At 37.5% G+C, this 20,831-nt stretch overlaps 1 protein-coding gene across 5 annotated transcripts in view; it reads right to left on the bottom strand.

Annotated features, from left to right (window-relative positions):
• FER (FER tyrosine kinase) overlaps positions 1-20,831 on the bottom strand; it is a 192,825-nt gene that overhangs the window by 119,229 nt on the left and 52,765 nt on the right. For all 5 annotated transcript variants that reach the window (XR_008730193.1, XM_055698687.1, XM_055698689.1 and 2 more), the window contains 2 exons: positions 18,686-18,808; positions 14,950-15,139 (listed from right to left, as the gene is read on the bottom strand). Coding sequence is in view for 4 of the 5 variants with exons in the window: in XM_055698687.1 (XP_055554662.1) it covers positions 14,950-15,139; positions 18,686-18,808 (313 nt within the window). In the remaining variant the exon portion in view is untranslated. The remainder of the gene's footprint in view (positions 1-14,949; positions 15,140-18,685; positions 18,809-20,831) is intronic.

Raw genomic sequence — 20,831 nt, 5'->3', positions numbered from 1 at the left:
AGTTCTTACATACTCATTTTTCCACAAAACGTACAAAGGCAGACAGTAGTCTTGACACTTGTTAACAAATGACAATATTCCATAATAGCACTTCCTTAATTGAATGGTAGAGTCTTAGGCGACCAATACATAGCTAACTTTTAAATAAGTTAACATCTAACTCTTCAAACTGATCAATATTACTTAAGGACTAACAGAACTTCATTACAAACACTGACCTAATAAAAGAGGTAGAGTCATTCATCCCTGCTGACCTATGTTCAAGAGAGCCATCAAAACAGGGCACTTCTAACACAGGTAAAATTTTGTAAAAGACAGTTACATGGGCTAATAACACAAAGCCACAGGTGAAGAACTCCTAGACTACATTTTGCATGAGGCATGAACAATTTTACAGTGCAGGTGGCTGAAGTACTGAACTATGCACACAGTGCATCACAATGAACTCAGCAGATTAAGCAGATATAAATACAACTTTCAGGCATTTTTATGTGAGAGTCCAGACTGTTGAACATAAAAGGTGTTGCACAAAATGGTCAAAACCCCTCAATTCCTAATAGTCTCTACAATGGTCAGTAGCTAAATTAAGAAAATTATGAAGATCACCCACAGGTACTGCAAGCATGCTGGTAAATCCCTGGAGAGCAGTGTACGTGCCAAAGAATGCCACCTGGAACTGGAAATTATATTTACTAACCACATACTTAAAGTAACAGCCATAGGTTTGCAAGAATTCTGTGTATACTTACATAACCTACAGACCGAGAAACAAACAGTTCCCCTTTTCTCATTACGAGGAAATACCTGTGTTCTGGTTATTTTAAAATTCCAGATAGGAAGCAAAGCCACATTTCAGTAAGTCATAAGCTATTAACTGTTTTCACAGAATCATAGAATCGTTAGGGTTAGAAGAGACCTCTGGACACCATCCAGTCCAATCCCTTGCTAAAGCAGGTTCACCTGGAGCAGGTAGCACAGGATCACATCCAGCTGGCTTTTCAATGTCTCTGGAGATTGAGACTCCACAATCTCTCTGGGCAGCGTGTTCCAGGGCTCTGTTATTCTTTATACTTCAGAAGGAATTTCAGATGTTGCAGTTTGTGCCCGTTGCCCCTTGTCCTGTCGCTGGGCACCACTGAAAAGAGCCTGGCCCCGTCCCCCTGACGCCCACCCTTAAGGTGTTTGTGTGCATTGGTAAGATCCCCTCTCAGTCTGCTCTGCTCCAGGCCAAACAGCCCCAGCTCCCTCAGCCTCTCCTCATCAGGGAGATGCTCCAGTCCCCTCACCACCTTCGTAGCCCTCCGCTGGGCCCTCTCCAGTAGTTCCCTGTCTCTCCTGAACTGGGGAGCCCAGCACTGGGCACAGCACTCCAGATGTGCCCCACCAGGGCAGAGCAGAGGGGGAGGATCACCTCCCTCGGCCTGCTGGCCACGCTTCTCCTGATGCCCCCCAGGATCCCACCGGCCTTCGTGGCCACCAGGGCACACTGCTGGCCCACGGGCACCTTGCTGCCCACCAGCACTCCCAGGTCCTTCTCCGCAGAGCTGCCTTCCAGCAGGTCACCCCAGCCTGTGCTGGTGCCTGGGGCTGTCCCTCCCCAGGGGCAGGACCCTGCACTTGCCTTTGTTGGGCTCCATGAGGTCCCTCTGCCCCAGCTCTCCTGACCAGGTCTCCCTGAATGGCAGCGCAGCCTCTGGTGCATCAGGTGCTCCTCCCGGTTTTGCATCAGCTCCTTCATCCAGGTCATTGATGACTAAATTGAACAAGAATCCCCCTTTTCAATCCCTTTTTCCTGATCTGCACAGGCAAATTTCCTCTGGTCCCACTGATTACAATGGCATCAGAATCCTGAAGAAAGATGACCTCATACAGGAAATCCATCTGGCAGTTTGTAGAGAGGGAATCAGCAGGCAGCAAAGAGAAAAATCAGTTACGAGCTACAAGCAGGTGAATTATTGCTGCCATGGAGGCTAGTCAAAAGATGTTCCAGAAAAATACAGGGAATACACAGCAAAGGTAAGCAGTCAATAAAATGGACAGTTTGGGGCTTGCCTGCTAGAAATACGAAAACAAAGTTTCACCTGTCATCAACTCAAGCAAAGGTTCCCTTCAAAAGAAGATTTTCTAAGGAGGACTGCATCTCTTTCAAGGTCAGCATTTTTTATCCAAAGAAGAAGACATGGATAGACAACTGAAGCAACTACTCAGATGATGTACCAGCTGCATAAAGAGAAAACTGAAGCTATGGGAGCAAGTAGTCTGTGCATCAGCCAACAAGGCAGAGTACTGTGCCAACTGGGGCTTATGCAGCCCAAAAGATATCCAAATACAGGATTTATAAACATAGCATGAACTGAATACAGCATGCTGTTAGCGACGATGCTTCGTATACTGGTAAATTACTTTAATTAGAATGCATTACTCAGTAACCGAAGGAATGACATAATCTTTCCAGATCTCATTAAATATATATTCAAAAAGCTGTAGTTCAGATTTGGTTGCTTTTTAGTCACAGATACACACTGTAATGTCTGCTAAAGAAATGTGTCTGACAAATCTAGTGGTGGAATCCAAATTTTCATCATTTAAGACCAATAAAGTCTGGTCCCTGGAAAACAATTAGAGGTACTGAAGCAACTATAGTCTGAAGAGCCAACAGCTGCTAAGGGGAAGGAACGAACAGAGAACAAGAACATCCTCGCTACATTGCATGACCTTGAAATCCACAAGTAACCGTAAATCCTTCCTGTGTTCACAAGACACCAAGAACTAAATAGTCCATAGCTGCAGACTCGCAGCCTGGAGGCAGGGACTAGCAACCCAACTTTGGCAGAGGTCCATGCCAACCTACAGAAGACAGTACTCCTTCAGGCTGGGGGGGGAACCCCTAAGTTTCCCCCTAACCTCAAAGGAAGTTCCTAGAGGCCCATGAAGAATCCAGTCTCCCCAGCCACCCACTACATGACAAGATGCATTGTCTGTAAGTCTATTATTACTGTTCTGACCAGTTTAAGGTAATGTTTGTTGGATTCTGCCTCCTCTATACTGTCACCCAAAAACTGGTATACAGTAATGAAGATCCCTCTTATGTCTCATTGACTGGCTCTAATTGACTCAGTGACTGGCTTTAACGATGCCACCTTGGCAAATGCTACGTCAAGAGACATAAAATAGCATTACACGTTATGTGCTCTGACAGGCTATAAAGCCTTTTTCTTCCCTCAATAAATAGCATTATTAAATATGGACTGGAGATTGTATTCTGTTCTGAAAATCTTATTGTGAAGGGATGCATTTGTTTTATCACAGCAAAACAAAGCTTCATGGAGTTAAAACCTGAACAGCTTCAGTCAGATTGGACACAACAGGATCTTACCCAAACCCACATTTAAATTAGCTGTATTAAAGAATAAAACTGATCCTTTCATAATCAGAAAAGGTTTTGTAGTACAACTAGATCCAAATTTGATCAGGTATTTCTGTTTGACAGCTAGCACAGTCAGGATGTGAAGTTTGGTTTTGGTTTTCACAGATCCCTGCATCAGTTTACTAACAGAATCAGCTTGCATGTTAATAAATAAAATGATAGAACAACTTTGTGACAGCTGCAACACACAACTTTAGCAGCATATCTGATGTAGGCTTAATGAGTAATCTTCGTAGGGTGCCAATCTAAAATTAAGCTTTTATTTCTATAAATAATACATAAGTCATAACTACTGGAAATATATTAGTATTTCTGTTCAGATCAGACATGTACAATACACAAATACCCCTTACTTTTAAGGGAGACAGCAAACCAACATAGTGTTAAGAAATTATCACACATTAAGTAAACACCACCACAAGTATCTGCCAATTTAAACAACAGAAGAACAAAAATGCAAATCCGATAAATAGGCAGTGTTCAAATCCTACTCTGAGTAAAGCCTATGGTCTACTGAACTCATGTCATGCCTCAGACCACAGCTGTGTATCTAATAAAAATGAACAAGACTATTCTGGAAATAGAGACATCAAGGAGGAAAGACTCAGTGTGCAAGTCTCAGTAATGGTACCAGAGAGTACACATTTCAATCCTAGCCAAGGTGAAGTTCATAAATTGCATCTAGCACCATGAGCTGAAATAAAGCAGGTAGCATTTCTCCTGCAGAATTACAAAAATACTCTGAGTTGTTATGCTTAGTGGTAAACAGAAGGAGTCTTTTCATGTGTTTCAGTCATTACTCATTAAAAGGGGACTCTCCAACAAAGGGATCTCTCCTCAAAATTCATCAGTAGTACCTATTAAGCATTCTCAAGCTGCTTTTAAAATCAAAGGTCAGTGTCCTCTGTTACAGAATAAACTTCTTTTGCAATCCCCCCAAAAAGAATTAATAATTTCCACAGATTATGGGTATAGTTATATATGACTCAATGCATCAACTTCTTCATAAGTATGCTGAGGAAAGTACCTAAAATGATATTTCAGCCATCTTGGCTGAAAGTGGTTATTTCCTCACTATTTTTTCTTACATATTATAAAGCTACATTTCATTATCACACTGTTCCTGAGACTCTTCAACATAAAGATCAAGTTGTAGATACAATGATCCATCTAAACAACGTTAATTTATGAACGACATATATATAAATCAAACAGACTTGAACAGATCAATCACACAAAAGCAGCAAGCATCTGAAGTGGGCCAAAATCCTCTAATACACAACCACAACTTCAGCCATTTCCACAAGGGCTCTCGGCACAGCTCTGCAAACTGCATTAGGGACCTTAAAACGGATGTTTCCCCAGCCAGAACAGCCACAGAAGAAAACAATTACATTTTTCAAAAAGCTACTTCACTGCCCCATACAAAAATTACCTGAAGACAAATCATCCCTCCATTAATGGTACTTATGTACGTGTCTCATATTACTGTAGCCTGGAACTTGCATCAATGGATCACTAAAACAAGCACAATTACACTGTAATGAGATCCTATTAGGTAGGAAATACTCGCAATTTCCACCTGCAGATTTCTCTTTTTGTCCCCCCACTAGAGATAACATCTCCCTCTTATACTATAACAGCAGCTAACTTTTACAGCAAAATAGTTAACACAAGAAATTTGAATTTATTTCAGCTGTTCTAAACCTTCGTTTTCCTCGAGGATTAGGGCTTCTCCTTTAGACTGATGAAAGACTTGTGTACCTAAAACAAGAAGTTACTTGTTTAACTTTTTTTTTTTTTAATCAGAACTCTCTGAATATATCTTCCATTGCTTAAAAATAATACAAAATTCACATCCTGTTTTAGTACAATGGTATGGTCACCTCAGTGTAATGTTTGCTCAGTCACATCAGCTTCTGCACTGCGACATTCTCTGCTCACTCAGAATGAATTCAGTATAACAATTGCCAAGTTCAACTGCTCTACTGAGCTGCTAGCAGAGAGGATGAAAACTTCACATTACCACAACACAAAAATGGTCAATGCTATCAAGTACCTCATTTTAGCCCCCCTCCCCAATATATTCAAGTTTCCCTTTCTCCCTCCTACCTACAGTTCTTTGTTTTCATTTTTATCAGTCAGTAAGTAAATGCCAAACGCAGGTTTCCAGACTGAGATAATTTCAGTTATGTTAGCCATTGTGAAAGTCTGCATTGTCACAAAGTTTTGGCTAAACTAAGTTAATTTAATTTAACAGGGGAATGACAGAAGTTTGTACTACATATAAACCCAAACATTGAGTGATTTTATTTCATCTTGGTACTTGAAGTCATGATCTATAAATAAGCAATTTGCAGATATAGTTCCTAATTCTTTAAATTCTCAAACTGTATCACCTGTATCCTGTATTTTTCTTCATTATATTATTTATGCTTTGATTTAGCACCCAACGCATCACCGTGGCAACATGCGTTAATAAAGGCAAGGCCCCAGCCCGATGGAAACACTCTCTCTCATAGAATTACACTGACACCGACAACCTGTAGAACAGCAGAATCATCTTGAAATTGTCAAGTTGGCTCCATTTTCTCACCTTCCCATTTAACTAACCTACAGAGCAACTAATTAGAGCAAGTAATTTAATTTGGTAAGCAAGTAAGCTTCTATCAGAATATTAATGTGAGGGTCCTGAGGGCACCAATAGGCTTCAGTAGCCCTGACTAGCCTCACCTGGAGACTCACAGCACCCCTGCCCATGTGCCCACTAGCCCCATTACAGTCCAGCCCTGGGACTGAGTCCCGGCCTAAGCTGTACCGTGGGTACCCCATCTCCAGCTTTGTATCTGGCCCTGCCTCCTATATGGATCCTTTATACATACATTGTAGCTTTCTCCAGTCCAGCGTTTGCTTCTGTGTCCTGGACAGACTTCGGACCCACATTATCACCTTGACTCCAGCCCTGTCTCTGACCCCTTTTCCTTTTGCTCCTGACTGGACTCCTAGTTGGACTCTGAACCTGATTCACTGCTCTGCTGCCTCTGGAGCTGCCCATGGACCCTATTAACATTTGGCTCTGCCACTGTGCTCAGACCCCGCAGGATAGTACCACATCAGTGAGGGCACTGCCCAGCCTTGGGTCACCCTCATCTCCTGGATCACTCCTCCTCTTTGAGCAGCTGGCCCTCACTGCACCCCAACAACATTTACAACTCATTTCCTATCGTATCTCCGAGTACTGCCTATGCAAGGAGATTATAAAGTGCAATCAAATCTCAAAGAAAGAAACTGAGGAGACTTTCTCCCCATAATTTGATTCACGTCTCACGAGTTCCTATGATATGCTGAGACAGGAAATACCTGTAATTTCATTTCTCTCAAAATGTCATGTTTATGAAACTTAAGAAAGCTGCCAAATGTTAATAAGTCAAATGAAATACCTGTTCCAAATGGTTTTAATAACTCCCTAAAATGGCTAATAGAAAAGTAATTATTTGACCAAGAACTATACTTGCTCAAGTAAATGCTGATTAGGAACCAAAGGACCAGTGAGGAGCACCTGGTAAAGAGGTGATCTAAATTCAGCATCTCACAGATGTAAGATTTGAACTTTTTTTCCCCAGAACAACCTTCTCTTCTTTCTCTCCAGCCAAGAGAATCATCATACAACCTGGAAAAGGACGTATCTTCGGGGGTTTTGATTTTTTCAGCAAATGTGTTTTATTAATGTTTTTTACTTTTATATATATGTATATAAAAATATATATATTTATTATGTTTTTTATTAAAGGCACTGAGTGAGACCAACAAAACTTAGAGGCAGGCAAGTCATTCTTATCTACTCTATCCTGAATTTGGGATTTTTAATTTTTTTTTAATTAGTTGTACAAAACTATAACCTACTTTCCAAACAATGAACTCTTGCTTTCTGCAATTAAGAAGCTTGGAAAAGAAAATAATTAAAAAAATTACTTTGCAGAAAAAATTTGCAGTAATTCCAGAAAACAAACCTGCTTTTGACCATACAATCTTACAGATCTGGAATGTTATTTGATTAAAAATATAAGTAATTCATCACAGTTCAATACTGCCCCAAAAGTAAAGGCCTTCAATCATTTCTCAAGAATGACACATTTCCATGCATCTTGGCTGTGATCCTTCAGGCTTTCTTTCTTCTTAGGATGAGAACATTAGTTTCAGAAACTCCTGGATATCTACTGTTATGTTCATGCAAAAGTCATTGCCTTTCTCATACGACCCTGACACATCAGCCAAATAAAGGTAAGTTTCTTGCGGACTGATTCTGTACCTCCCTAAAAAGAAGTTGAGATGAGCAATCCTGTATTTTTTTTTTTTACTGGATTACAATACCTATCACCTCTCACATGGGACTTCAGCTTTTCCTACCATTAAAGACTTCTTTGAGCCAAGAACTTCAAAGTGTCTCTTGCAAAGTGGGCTTCACATGTTTGGGTATTGATATCTAGTATAATTTATGGCTTAGGTTATCCAACACATCTACACGGGACTGGCAGAAATGAGTCACAGCTTGATGTCAGGCAGGATACCCTAAGCAACCTAAAAATGGCATTCATGCTGATATTCAGGCACCTGGTTCCCAAGTTAACCAGAAATGTTTTGCATCTATCTTACTGCAGGACGACCCAAAGAAAAAAAGTATCAGTGATATCTAAAACATGCTATTTCATTTACACCACTGTTAAAGATCACTGACAGAATAAAATAAAATGGAGAACAAAAAAATATCTGGTCTGTATCTTAAAGGTAGTGCTCCAAAAAATGGATTAGATTGCCATCCTGCTTTCTCAATCTGTACCAGGTAAGAGCTTCCCCACAGCAAAAAAGAGCAGAAGCTACAAACCAAACCATAAAATCATACACTGCAAAACTGGCAACAAATCACCAGTGGCACTACATTAAACCCATAAATTCTAATTCAAAGAAATATTTAATAGTAGATTTAAGAGTTTTGGAAGCGTAATAATTGCCTTTAAGAACAAGGGTATTTTTAACTAGCCACTTAAAAAATAAAAAAAGGAGAGAGATGATTTAAAGCAGCCAAATTCTATCACATTATTTACTGTGTGTTGCCTAGAAGCTATGAGAAGTTAATAATCACACTAATTCAGTCCCATTGCTACGAAAACGATGCAAGAAGCAAATGGTGTTAATTCTGGCAGAGAATTACTACCATCCTCCCAGCACAGAGACATTCCACCACATCCTGAAACATACAGTGGTTACCAGTATATGATTTCTGTTCAAAGAGAAACTTCTGGGTAAAGCTTTCCTAATTCACAGAGAAGATTTTCACTGAAATAACAAATCCCCAGTGGGTATGCAATGCTGCAACACTACTATGATGAAGTCTTCTTCCCCAAGGAAAACTGAAAGTTCTTGAAATATTTTTGGCAGTTCAAAAGAAGTATATATACTTATCTTAAGAACATAAACTCTCATTCATACAGAGAGGGTAAACCAATTCTGCACTTAAAATACTTGGAGTTTTGTTTACTCTGAACAAGCCACCTCCCTCAGTTCTTCTCAAAGTTCACTCACACTTCTAATTTTGTCTTTCCCAAAACTAGGTTACAGCTCAACACTTTTTGATAGATAATTGCTATACCTTAAGAAATACATAGTTTCTAAGCCTTAATCTATGAAAATATTACTGTCAAGTTAATCTTTCACTTGAAAAGTTTCTAGGCATGTTCACTGGAAAGAGGCTTGACAGTTTCATTGACCTCCCATCTTGTAAATTCTGGACCAGTCAGTAATAACTACATGGGACAAAATACGACTGAGTTTATCTGCCTGTCACCTTAGTATCTTCTTTTGGACTGTTCTTCCTCTGGAACATGTCTGTCAGGCAAGTAGGATTTACAAAGAGGAGGAACAAAAGGTAGAACATACACACTCTCAGAGCAAGAGCACAGTTCCTCCATGCTTCCTAGAAGCATCTGACATTTGAGTATTTTTGCTCCATGTCAAGTTCTGGCTGTAAGCCAGAAAAACAGGTCCCAGCCAGCAAGCTTGGAAAGTGGCCCAAAGCAAAGATCACTTGGTTGAGCTTCACCTGTCCAAGCATCCAACAAATACAACTGGTTATTTCCAAGTCTTTTATGAATTAATAGCCACAAATTCTACAACATGACTGCATTGGCAGTGTCTCCTCCACTGAGACAAAAGTAAGAGAATCAGCAAGGATACCAATGCTGTACTGACTTACTTCGGTCCTGTTTTTATTCATAAGAAACTTAAAATCTTGAAATAGTACAGTGGAAGTCTACAAGGTTTATAAACATATAAATCAAATAACTGTGAAGTGCTCTCCCACCACTTCCTAAGATATGTCCTCATATAATCTTACTTTTTTATAAATGTCATGAGCCATAAATTAGTAGAGAATTACTTACACGGACAGATAAACAAGGGAGCTGTCTGGCGATGCACTACAAAGCATAGGAATGCCTCAATTCCTCTGAGTCAGTAAGAAAAAAAACCAACGAATTTTATCTCTACCATCAAGCTTTCTGCTACTGCTGCAATGGGCTGTCACAGAAGCCGTTTCCCTGCATTTGTTCGAACAAAAGGATCCTATATAACCTGAGGCAGTATGGGAAAAGGAAACCCCCTAGACTGTGGGCACATTTCTCAGCAGCTTATGTTTCAGGGACTTACGATACATCATCTAAAATGCATTTAATGAAGCATCTTTAATCACATAACCAAGTCCTATAAATGCTCTTTCATATCTATGTAACTGACTTTAAAAAATTCAAAACATACATATTGGTTAAATTAGTCAATTATCATTTTAGTGATAATCCTGAAAACATTCGCCTCAAACCCAAACCTGCAGAGAAAGGCAAAACTATTGGTTTCTTGATCACAATATTAGAAGGAGCACTGAATCATGGATTCTAGGAAGCAGGAGTGGAAATATAAAGCATTCACATTAGGAAAATAAAAAGGCACTTTTAGAATTATTTACAAAAGTGAAACTGGCACTTTAGCACTGTTTTATGCATGACTTTTCCTTCCATAACCACTGAAAGCTTTTTAGCTTTTTTTTTCTTTACCACAATCACCACAATCTCTACCACAATTACCACAAAAGCTGGCTTATCTCACTTTTAAAGTAATCACTGAGAGCAGGATCTCTGACGGCTTTTAAGGAAGAATGACAAATAGCAAAATCAATTAGATATCCACTGAACTTTTGTGGTTTGGTTCTTTTTTTCGCTTTCGGGTAATTCTGCTACAACAGATAAAACCAGAATTCAGAAATGTAATATCTCTTACTAATATCCATTTTCTGTCACCCCTCTGTGTACAGTTTTAAGCATAGCACTACTCTCCACTGACTGTATAATGGTATTACGATGCTTTAGCTTCCTTCTGCCTTGTATACCTTTCACCAGTTCACGTTACCAGAGATATTACGGTTTCCTTCTTGATTCACCTGCACTCCAGTGCCTTCCACCCTGACACCCCAGCGAAACTGTAAGTCTTTGAAGGAGCATATAGAGAAAGAACAGTGACTTTGTACTGTTGCTCCATGGGCCGTACAGCTGCACAGCTCTTTTACTTGGTTTACATGCTGTGGAAGACATGCATTAGGGTCTTTCTACCTTACAGTTGCATTTCATTATTTGCAAAAAAATCCTCAAAAAAATCAAATCAAAACAAAACAATCATTTCATATTATTCTGATGTCCAATAAATGAGAACACACATTTTTCCCCCCACATTTCTGTGTCTCACATGCCTTTTTTAAACATATGTAAAGATGAAAAATTTTGATTATTCAGTGATAACTAATCTTCTGGCACTGAGCTCCACCTGCTGACAAGTCTTTCAAGTGTTGCACAGCCTGCATACTAAGTCTGTTTTATCAGTGGTTCCAGTATAATGCTGTAGTACACAAAATAAGTCTGTATGAAATATTTCTGTAGTGAGAAAAAAATATAGTTTTAAATACATATTCTTAAAAATAATGGGTTTGCACCTTTGTAGTGTTTGTTTTTACCATGTAAGGAAACAGGAGAAAATATGTTAAAGTGGCATACATATTTCACTGTATTATTGCTAAACAAAATTAATTACTATTTTATACTAACTGTATCTATTGCCAGGCTTAAGCATGCTGCAACAATTCTGTCACAACTTTCAAGTCAATACTGATACTGTAAACTTGAAGTCTTAGTATGAAATGAAAACTACCACCATTGTACTTAATTACCTGAGTAAATGTTTAACTGGTACTGCAATATTCCAAATATCCCCAATGTTGTTATTTCTAATCAGATCATTAGACATATAAAAGCTTTGTTGTTGTTGTTTCTGTTTTAATTATGTTGGACTATTGCCATGCTCCGTGAATCACATTAATAGCAAGAATACCATATGTATCTCAGGACAAATGGCAGGCCATACATCCATTGACTGAACACCTAAGCAGTGAAGAATTAGTTCAAGCTTCCAGTTACTGGCTAATTTTCACAAAGTGACATAAAATATATAATAATTTGGATACTAAAACATTTCAGGAAAAAAAAAGCAGCTGTTTTACAAGGAACAACTAGTTTCTTGTTTCCTTGTGCCTCCTTACTTTAATGTAAGTATAGAAGAAGTGAACTATGATTCTCTCAATTACATTGTAGATAGTATCATAAATGCGTAAGACTAAGGGGCTCAAAGACATTATTTTAAACTTGTAGCACCTTTAGCATCAAAATTACCTCTGCCTTGCATGGGTATTTCAGTAGGAAGTTATAAATGCTAGAAACAAAAAATATGCTTTGTTTTTCCACATATGATGCTAAAATTGTTAAAAACAAGGTTCAGAAATAGCCAAAAATGGAATTATTTTAACTACTTGCTATGACATCATGACTGAATAAAACAGAATCATGCAGCAATTTCCTTTTTTCTTAAAATGTGTACATGGACACCAACACACAGCTAACATTCTACAAACAATAAAATATATTGGCTGAACCAAACAATACTGAAGACGCTAACAAAATATGAAACTTTCTACAGTTAACAGAGGCAAAAATGAACAAAGAAACAAAGGAAGTTATAACACACACACAACATAACACTGTCTATAGAAATACATCAAACAGCATTCCAGAATTCAATTCTTTTTTAGTATTCTATTGTGATGTTACATAATGTTAAGAGATGGAAAACAAAAGAATTTGCAAACTATTCCACTATGAAATTGGCTATATTTATATGATAACATATAAATACTTAGAGAGACATGAAACTTTATGAAGTTGTTTTTACATCATATTTTTTATTTTAAATTAAAAAAAAAATCTACTTGTGACTGAACACATGAAAATTTACTTCATATGCATGCTCACAACACAAGTCAATTATGATTTTGTCATTCTTAGGAAAAGAATTTGTAAAACAAGTGTTTACTATGGATTTCTGAAGAAGGATGAATAACCACATTCAGATGTAGTATCAGACAATATTTAGATTACATTCTTTTAGATAAAGAGGAGAAACCTAAATAGATTTATAGCTGAAGAAACAATGATTCTCTTGAATGACACCAGGATGAGCAATCAGCAGTAAGAACATTTCATTTCTGATCATTTAGCAACTGTATAATTTTAAGGAGTTTTACTTAAAAAAAATCCTATTATAAAAATCAACAGGATGCTTATTTATACAAACAGCCCATCAGTGTATTATATTTTCATCCTGAGATGAAGTCAAGACTGTCCTCTCAAAGAACAGCAATCTGAAAAAGTTTTAATTTATACTGCATTGTATCTACTGCTTTTTAGTCAATTTTACTAGCACACAGTATCAACTTCATAAGTTAAACATAACTTAAGTGGTATTTGCCTGTCTTAAATAACTTAATCAAGTAAAATTAGCCAGCCTTTAAATCACATTCCTTTATTTTTTATGCTGCATACTGCTTATAAGACAAAATCCTCAGACGCCAAAATAGCAACATTTTTCTTACTCTCAACACATTTAATATATGCAACATAGATGCAATATTCTAGAAATCTCAGTATGTACCTCCTCCAGAAAAGAAAAAAAAAAAAAGATAAGCTTTCATAGATAAATTTTACTCCAAAAAATTAAGAGGTCAGAATTCTTCACTGTGTACTGTACATATATGCAAGGATTATTTTCTTTCACCCACTGAAACAGAGATTTGGACACCAGCAGACAGACTGTAGCAACCTTGAACAGAGGGAGAAGAATACCATTCTCTTGATTAGACTCATCACCTCAACTAACACTTACAGACTATATTCACTAGCACTACTACTGGATATTACATTAAATAACTAACAAGATAGCCCACCCCAAAAAGATTCCAAACTTTCACAATCATTACCCTGATCCTTCCTTTCTCCTCCATCTTTTTGTGCTTTATCAACGCCTCCTAGATCATGACAAGCATACAAGATTCGTAAAATAATGTTTTGTACCAGTGAATATTGCAACCACCCACTAGTGCCTTGTAAATATTAACCAGTTGTTGCCGAGGGGTTGGACCAGGTGACCTTTAAAGGTCCCTTCCAACCCAAACTATTTTATGAGTCTGTGAGTCTACAAGTAGTAGTGGAAGCAAGAGAATACTGACAATTAAGTATAACTATAGAATGGGAATGGAAGAAAAAACCAAACTTGGTTGCACAAATAGAGAAAACAAAAACATTCCTCTCAGAAACAACAATTTCATTATCATTTTACTGAGCTACTGCTCTGCAGTTCAAAAGAAATGGCAAGCTAAACCTCTACAGAAAAAAAGTCACAAGCATCTTGTATATGTCAAATTAATCCTTAAAAGCAAACATTACTGCTTGTCCCTTTAGTAAACAGGTACTGCTTATTGGCTTTTTCATGTCGCCTACTATCTCTACACATAGCTGCACTGAGAAAAGGAAGTCACACAAAATCTTAGCAAATTAAAGTACATGGGGGTCTCATCACAGCACAAAAAGTTCCTTGTGATTATTAAAAGCATGTAAACATTTAAAAGTAAGTTGCAAAGAAATGTGCATTTGTTTCTGTTTGAAGAAAAATGTAAATACAGTACATTCTCAATTACACGTGCAGTGATTCCAACACCTTTTACTGTTAGTTTCCTGTCTACAAGTGTCACTGTATTTCTTCAACACAGCCAATTAAATTACCAATTTCTACTTCTCAGTTATGTTTACTAAATCTATTTAAGGGTTTACACTATTGATGATAGAAAAGTTTAACAAGAATCTAGCATCAAGTGTACAAAAGGCCAAACCAAGTCCACAGACATACAAAGGGTGTCACAAGTTATAGCAACTTCAAAAAACATCACATAACTGAACTGTTTTTCTAAACAAGTCTCCACAAATGCAAAGTGAAGTTTATTCACTTCAGTCATCCCCGTGACTATCCCTGAGACTGATGTCAGGACTAAAGTACCACAGCAAGGCTGCACAATTCAGTAAAACAGGTGTAAAACTTACCATAGAAGTCACTGATCTAGCATCTTCTTCATAGTTCACTACAGGTGGTGGCTCCTTCCCATCATTCTCTTGGACCTTTTGTTGCAGTAGTTCTTTCTGGGCTGCAAATTTTGCCTCTGAGCATCTTAATTGCTGAACTGTTTGCTTAAGTTCTTCCAGTGCTTGCTTTTGGCTTAGCAAGAGTACAATACTACAGAGAAAAATAACCATTTCAAAATACACATGATTTAAAATACATTATTTGTTCCATAAACCTAAAAAAAACCCATGAAAATTCCTCAACAGAATTATTTGTTCAAAGGCATAAACACATGAAGCGAATCTAGAAAATCTTCAAAGCTACTAGACGATGCAAGCGAACATCTACTTTGCCATTCTCTTTTCAATCTATCACAAATATGATGTAATAAATATAGATGAAACTAATACTTTCATCCTGAATTTACACTAGGGTTCCCCATCCTTTAGAGAAGCAATACATTTTTAGATATTTATTTCCAGCGATGAGAAATCCACTGCAATCCACATAGTTGTTGTAATAATAATTTGCACTATTAAAATCACTTTATATCCAGTATAAATTCATCTGCCATCAAGTTAGAGGTATCTGTTGTCTCTTCTGAACTGAAAGGTCCCTACTGCTAAATATTTCTGGACTGCAGCGTACATTCTTCTTATGAAGCTAAATAAATTGAACTCTATGAGGAGTTAAAATCAATTTTTTCTTGTCTTCTGCATGTTTTTATGACTATTCTCTGAATACCTCTCATTCCTCTGAATGCTCCATGACAGACATAATTCAATTACTGAAGGACAAGCAGACCACTTAGACCATCTACAGGTACCTAGGTGACTCTATTATCCCCAAGAACTGCCAAAACTAAATAGGAACAGAAGCCATCTGAAAGACAGAACCATCCACAGTACAATATAGACACCTTTAAAGGCATGCAACTGGAGCCCAGTGACATGCAGTCTGTAAAGAGATGCAGAGTTGTCACCATCTGCAAGAACAGATGAAGGGGTAAAGGGACCTGGACTATTAAGAATGAGGACAGTATGAAGAAAAATCACAGTATTTTGTCACCCTGTATCTTCAGCATAATCCCTGGAAGACAGACCCTCCTGCAAGCCTTACCCTTGAAGAAAAAGTCATTGAGATTGTTCCTTCACAAACAGATGCTGAGCCAAATGACTATGCAAAGAGGTTCCAAAGTGATAAGGAACCATCTGTCATAAAATTCTCATTGGCAGGAAAAGATAAAAAATGTATCCCTATAGATGAGCATTGTAGTAAGTCACCAAAGAACAGAACTCCATACAATCAGCAGAATGATCATTCATGTAAAAAGGATAATATGATGTATGAAGACACAATTAGAGGACCTGAATCTGAGAACTGGCATGAGAATGCACATATTTAAAAGCATCACACAGAGAAATGAAAAATTATCCTGGCATTATCTTCAAGATAGTAATCTTTCATCTGGTCCTCATTATGAGAGAAAAAAATAGATCACCCTATGAAAATGATGGCCCTCCACCATCAGCTGGGCTTTGGTGAATACACATTGGCTAGAATGACAAGATCCCAAACACTGAATGGTTTCAACTTACCATGATCTGCGTGTAACAAGATAGACCGTGCAAGTTAAAAAGCATGAGCTATACTCTTTCCTGAACTGTGGCAAGATGGATTATTTTCTCATTTATTTGCCCAAACCCAACACAGAATGCTCCCCATTCCATCTATGCATGAGGAATTAGAACCTATAAAATTATTTGCCTATGGCTTGCATGAGTGCAAACTTCATAGTCCTTGTGGCTAGCAAGAGCTACTAGCAAGCTCACAGAGTGAGAACTTGTGTAATTAATCCTGGCAAGCAGAACCGTCCAAAGGTTGGGAAGTAGCAAAAATATGAACTGAACCAAAACCCAAATATTCAATATGCTATCATGTTGAAAGGGCAGATGGTATACTTGACATACACATATATAAATAAAGCATAATAAAAACACTCTTGTGTTGCAGGTGATGCTGTCATTTGAAGGTGATAAAGGCATATTGGTGCCAGCATAATAGTATAAAGACAGCTAAATACTGATGAGGAACACAAAATCAGAGGCCTGCAGATAACACTGCTGCACATGCCCTAACAAAAAGTGCAGTACCTGCTAAGATCCATTTGCAGTGTTGCCAGAATTAGAGACGGAGAAATGCTTTCAAGCCCCAACTCAGACTGCCACTGCCAAGTCAGTGAAAAAATCAGAACTCGTGATTCTGAAGCTGTGTCAGAAGGGATCAGCAAGACAGCTGAAGTCCAAACTGGTTCAAGTGAAGAGACAGAAAACATGATTTTGAAGACTTTTACCATCATTCCTCCCAGATAACGCAGAGATTTCTGCAGCACTGAAGGGCAAAGCTCAGTGCCTTGGGTGAAGTTCAACAATAACACAGGGTCTAGAGCTCTTGCATTTGGAGTGGATGTCCTCACTTTATTTCCTGACAACAGGCTGGCATTGCACCAACAGAATGACCTCTGGCTCAAGAGGCAAGCTTTCATTTATTGCTCAATTACTTTTTATATTTCACCTTGCCTTGCAGCACCGAGGCCAGTGCCATATGCTATGACAGCAATCAAGAACATGCAACAGTTGGATAGGATCTTCTAGGGAACATAAGTACATGCAAAAATATCCTGATCACTCTGCACTGCAGTGAAAAGGTGAAAATGGGGTCTGCTGCAGGAAGGCATAACCAATGACAAATCAGAACTGGGCTGAATTCAGGGAAACTCTTATCTTACAACTAGAAAACGAAGACAGATTTCATGCTTTTTAATGTGACTTACATGTATTGGTGCAATCTGAACTGAAATAATCTCCTCAGCATCTCCTACAGCATCAGTCAAAGGAGTAGAAAGAAACACAGGGATGATCTGATCTATTTTCAGAGAGAGGCAACTCGTAACAAAACAATCTGGAGGCAGGGGGTAAACCCACTAAAAAACACCACAAGACTCATCTAATTCACAGCTTATCCTTCAAATAACATTCAACAAGGAAGGTAGGTCAAGAATCAAAAAAAATGGAAAATATACTGTGAGCACCTTCAACAACAAAAGAACAGGAAAGCATCTAATCAAAACACTGATACCATATACACACATATAGTTCTGGATATGAATGAAATACTACCCAATGTATCGAGTGAAAAGATGCCTTCAAGACAGGATTACCTGAGGGCTTACATTCCAATTCACCGGTATCGTAAACTAATATTTATGACCAAGTTAGTAAGGCTATGACTGATTGCAACAAGATCACTACAGACAGAAGGTGTCTTTATCTGTTGTATTAACTTCAGTTTAGACTGGAATGTGAATATTTTTTCTAATCAGAGCTAGGAGAAAAGCTGAAGAACTTGCCCAAGAATGATACTTTATAATAATGTTTTATTTATGGCACTGTAAAACACTCATTAATCCCTTGCTTTCATTATTTAATACGCAGTACTACTAGGTACCAGATCTACATTTAGTTTGTAAAGCAAATGCAAAAAGAATGAACTCAGCCTGACAAGTTCCAAACACATTATGGCCTAAGAAAGAATAAATCTTGCACACGAAAAGCAGAAAAAGATTAGTGGAGGTTATTTCTTATTTAAGTCTTAGGAACTGCATTATAGACACTTTCCCCTCGAATTACTATATTTCGATATTTCATTTCAACTTACTCAGACTTCTTTTCACAAGTCTTAGAGGACTCTTCTATCTTTTTCTCCAGTTCCAACACAAGTTCCTCTTTGCTCAAAAGGGTTTGTTGTGTCTGAATCAGTTCTTCTATTACTGTTTTTAACCTGGAAGACATAGATTTCAGAAACCTACACTGTGAATATATAAACAGTAAATATTTGGGAACCTTTTTTTTTTTTTCCTGAAGATGAAAAGGAGCATTACTTTTTATCTTACTTAGTGCTTGGTGATCTTTTTTTGTGGATATACCTTTATATTATGCTATTAACCCATAAAACTACAGATCCCACACTAGCCTCTGTATACATACAAGGTTACAGAACGATCTGCTGCCTGCAGGCTCTCCGATCAAGATTATTTTTTTCCAGAATGTGTGATGAGTTCTTTGAATTAATGCTTTCCTAATTACACTGCTAAATTATGAGACACTTTACGAAAGATGAAAGACTTCCAGCTTCTACAGTACATAAATACACAGAATCAGTAGCTGGGCTATATTCACCTCTAGAAATAAAAATACAAATTGACACTTTACGTTGTAAGGGTGATCTGTATAATTAACTTTTTTAAAGCCATACAATCTTTGGTAACGGTTAATTCAAAGGAAAGATAAAACTTTTACAAGGACACTCAATACTAACAGAGAAGGGGTTACTGCACATTAACACTTTCCAATTATACTGGCAAGCATTACAACAGCCAAAAAGACAACAAATGCACAATACCATTTGTATTTTGAACAATGCAGATAAATAGCTCACACGATGCTGACTTCCAAAATACGTATTAAAATATATCTGTTGACTTCAAGCAATTGTTAAGCCAGGAGAACAATTTTTAAAAACTAACCCAATAAATATGTACCACATCTCCTTGGCATTCACCCACCCATCTTTAACTATCTTACTCTGCTTCCTCTGTATTTTCGAGGCCCATTTTTTAAAAAAAGTTATTGAAGTAAAGAGTTAAACAAAGGCAAAATACATATAGTACTTACCACTGCACAGATGTATTGCTCAAAATCATTCTAGATTAGGGAGTGGCACTGAAGGTCAACTGAGAGTAATTTACATGGATGCTAGACATCCAGGAGAACATGTTTCGTGTCCATATATACTAAACTAAATGATCTGATTCTAAACATTGAATTAGCTCTCTCCTCCCAGTCTAATTTATACAATGTTGATTACATATGTTCTTTATTCAGACAGTCCTGGATCTTATCTTGGATGACTTAGATTACTATAAAAAAGCCATCTAGTGAACGATAAAAGTTTATTTCCCAAATGAACAAGCATCTGCATGTGTTTATCTTGAGATAAGGGAAATACTTAAAACATTTCTCTCAAAGTAATATTCCCAAAGCTCCCTTCTTAACAAACATTTTTATTGGTTTTAGGCTAGTACAGTCTGTATGCTGAACTCAGAAATGATAATTTTCTTACACTGGGTCTTCAATTCACTATCAAATTTTTTCTTTCAAAACCTTCCTAAAAAATAACTACCAATTTTGTAACTACGGATACTGGTTTTTTGATCAGCTTTCTAATCAAAATTTTAATCAACATTGTATTGGCTTAACAATTGTTTTACAGGAAGCAGATGTTACATCTCATGATCAAGGACCAATATTCAAGAAATTAAAACTAAATTAAAAAGACTGTTCGTCACTGGAAGGTATGCGTGTATACATGCAGAAACAGCGTATTAAAATATTTTAACATTTCAAAAATATTAGCTTTAATATTGCAGCATCACATTGAAATAGAAAGTTGATGTAGTTCTCCCTCAAATTTCAGAGATACCTTAGGATGTTTGTATTTATCCTCATGAAAACAAAACAAAGCAACCATATACACACTAACTTGTCTCCTTGTATTCAACCACTATTGTTTGTTTTAAAAAATTTTATTCCAACTGGCTAGAACTGACATCTCTGCATCTGCCTTGTATCATCTTGGTTGTGGTTTGTCAGAGAGAGTTTCTGGTGGCCTTTTATTTGCCTCTTGGGTAAAATCAGTTTACAAAAGGGGTTTGATTCCTAACCAGTTAGTCACTATAATACTTGTAACCTTTCAACAACCACAGAATCCCAAATTGTCAGGTTTGAACAGCATGAAAACACAT

This window comes from Falco cherrug, chromosome Z (assembly GCF_023634085.1).
Source record: "Falco cherrug isolate bFalChe1 chromosome Z, bFalChe1.pri, whole genome shotgun sequence".
Classification (NCBI taxonomy): domain Eukaryota; kingdom Metazoa; phylum Chordata; class Aves; order Falconiformes; family Falconidae; genus Falco; species Falco cherrug.
The sequence above is the reverse complement of the archived record's forward strand: the minus strand, read 5'-3'. Positions and strand labels throughout refer to the sequence as shown.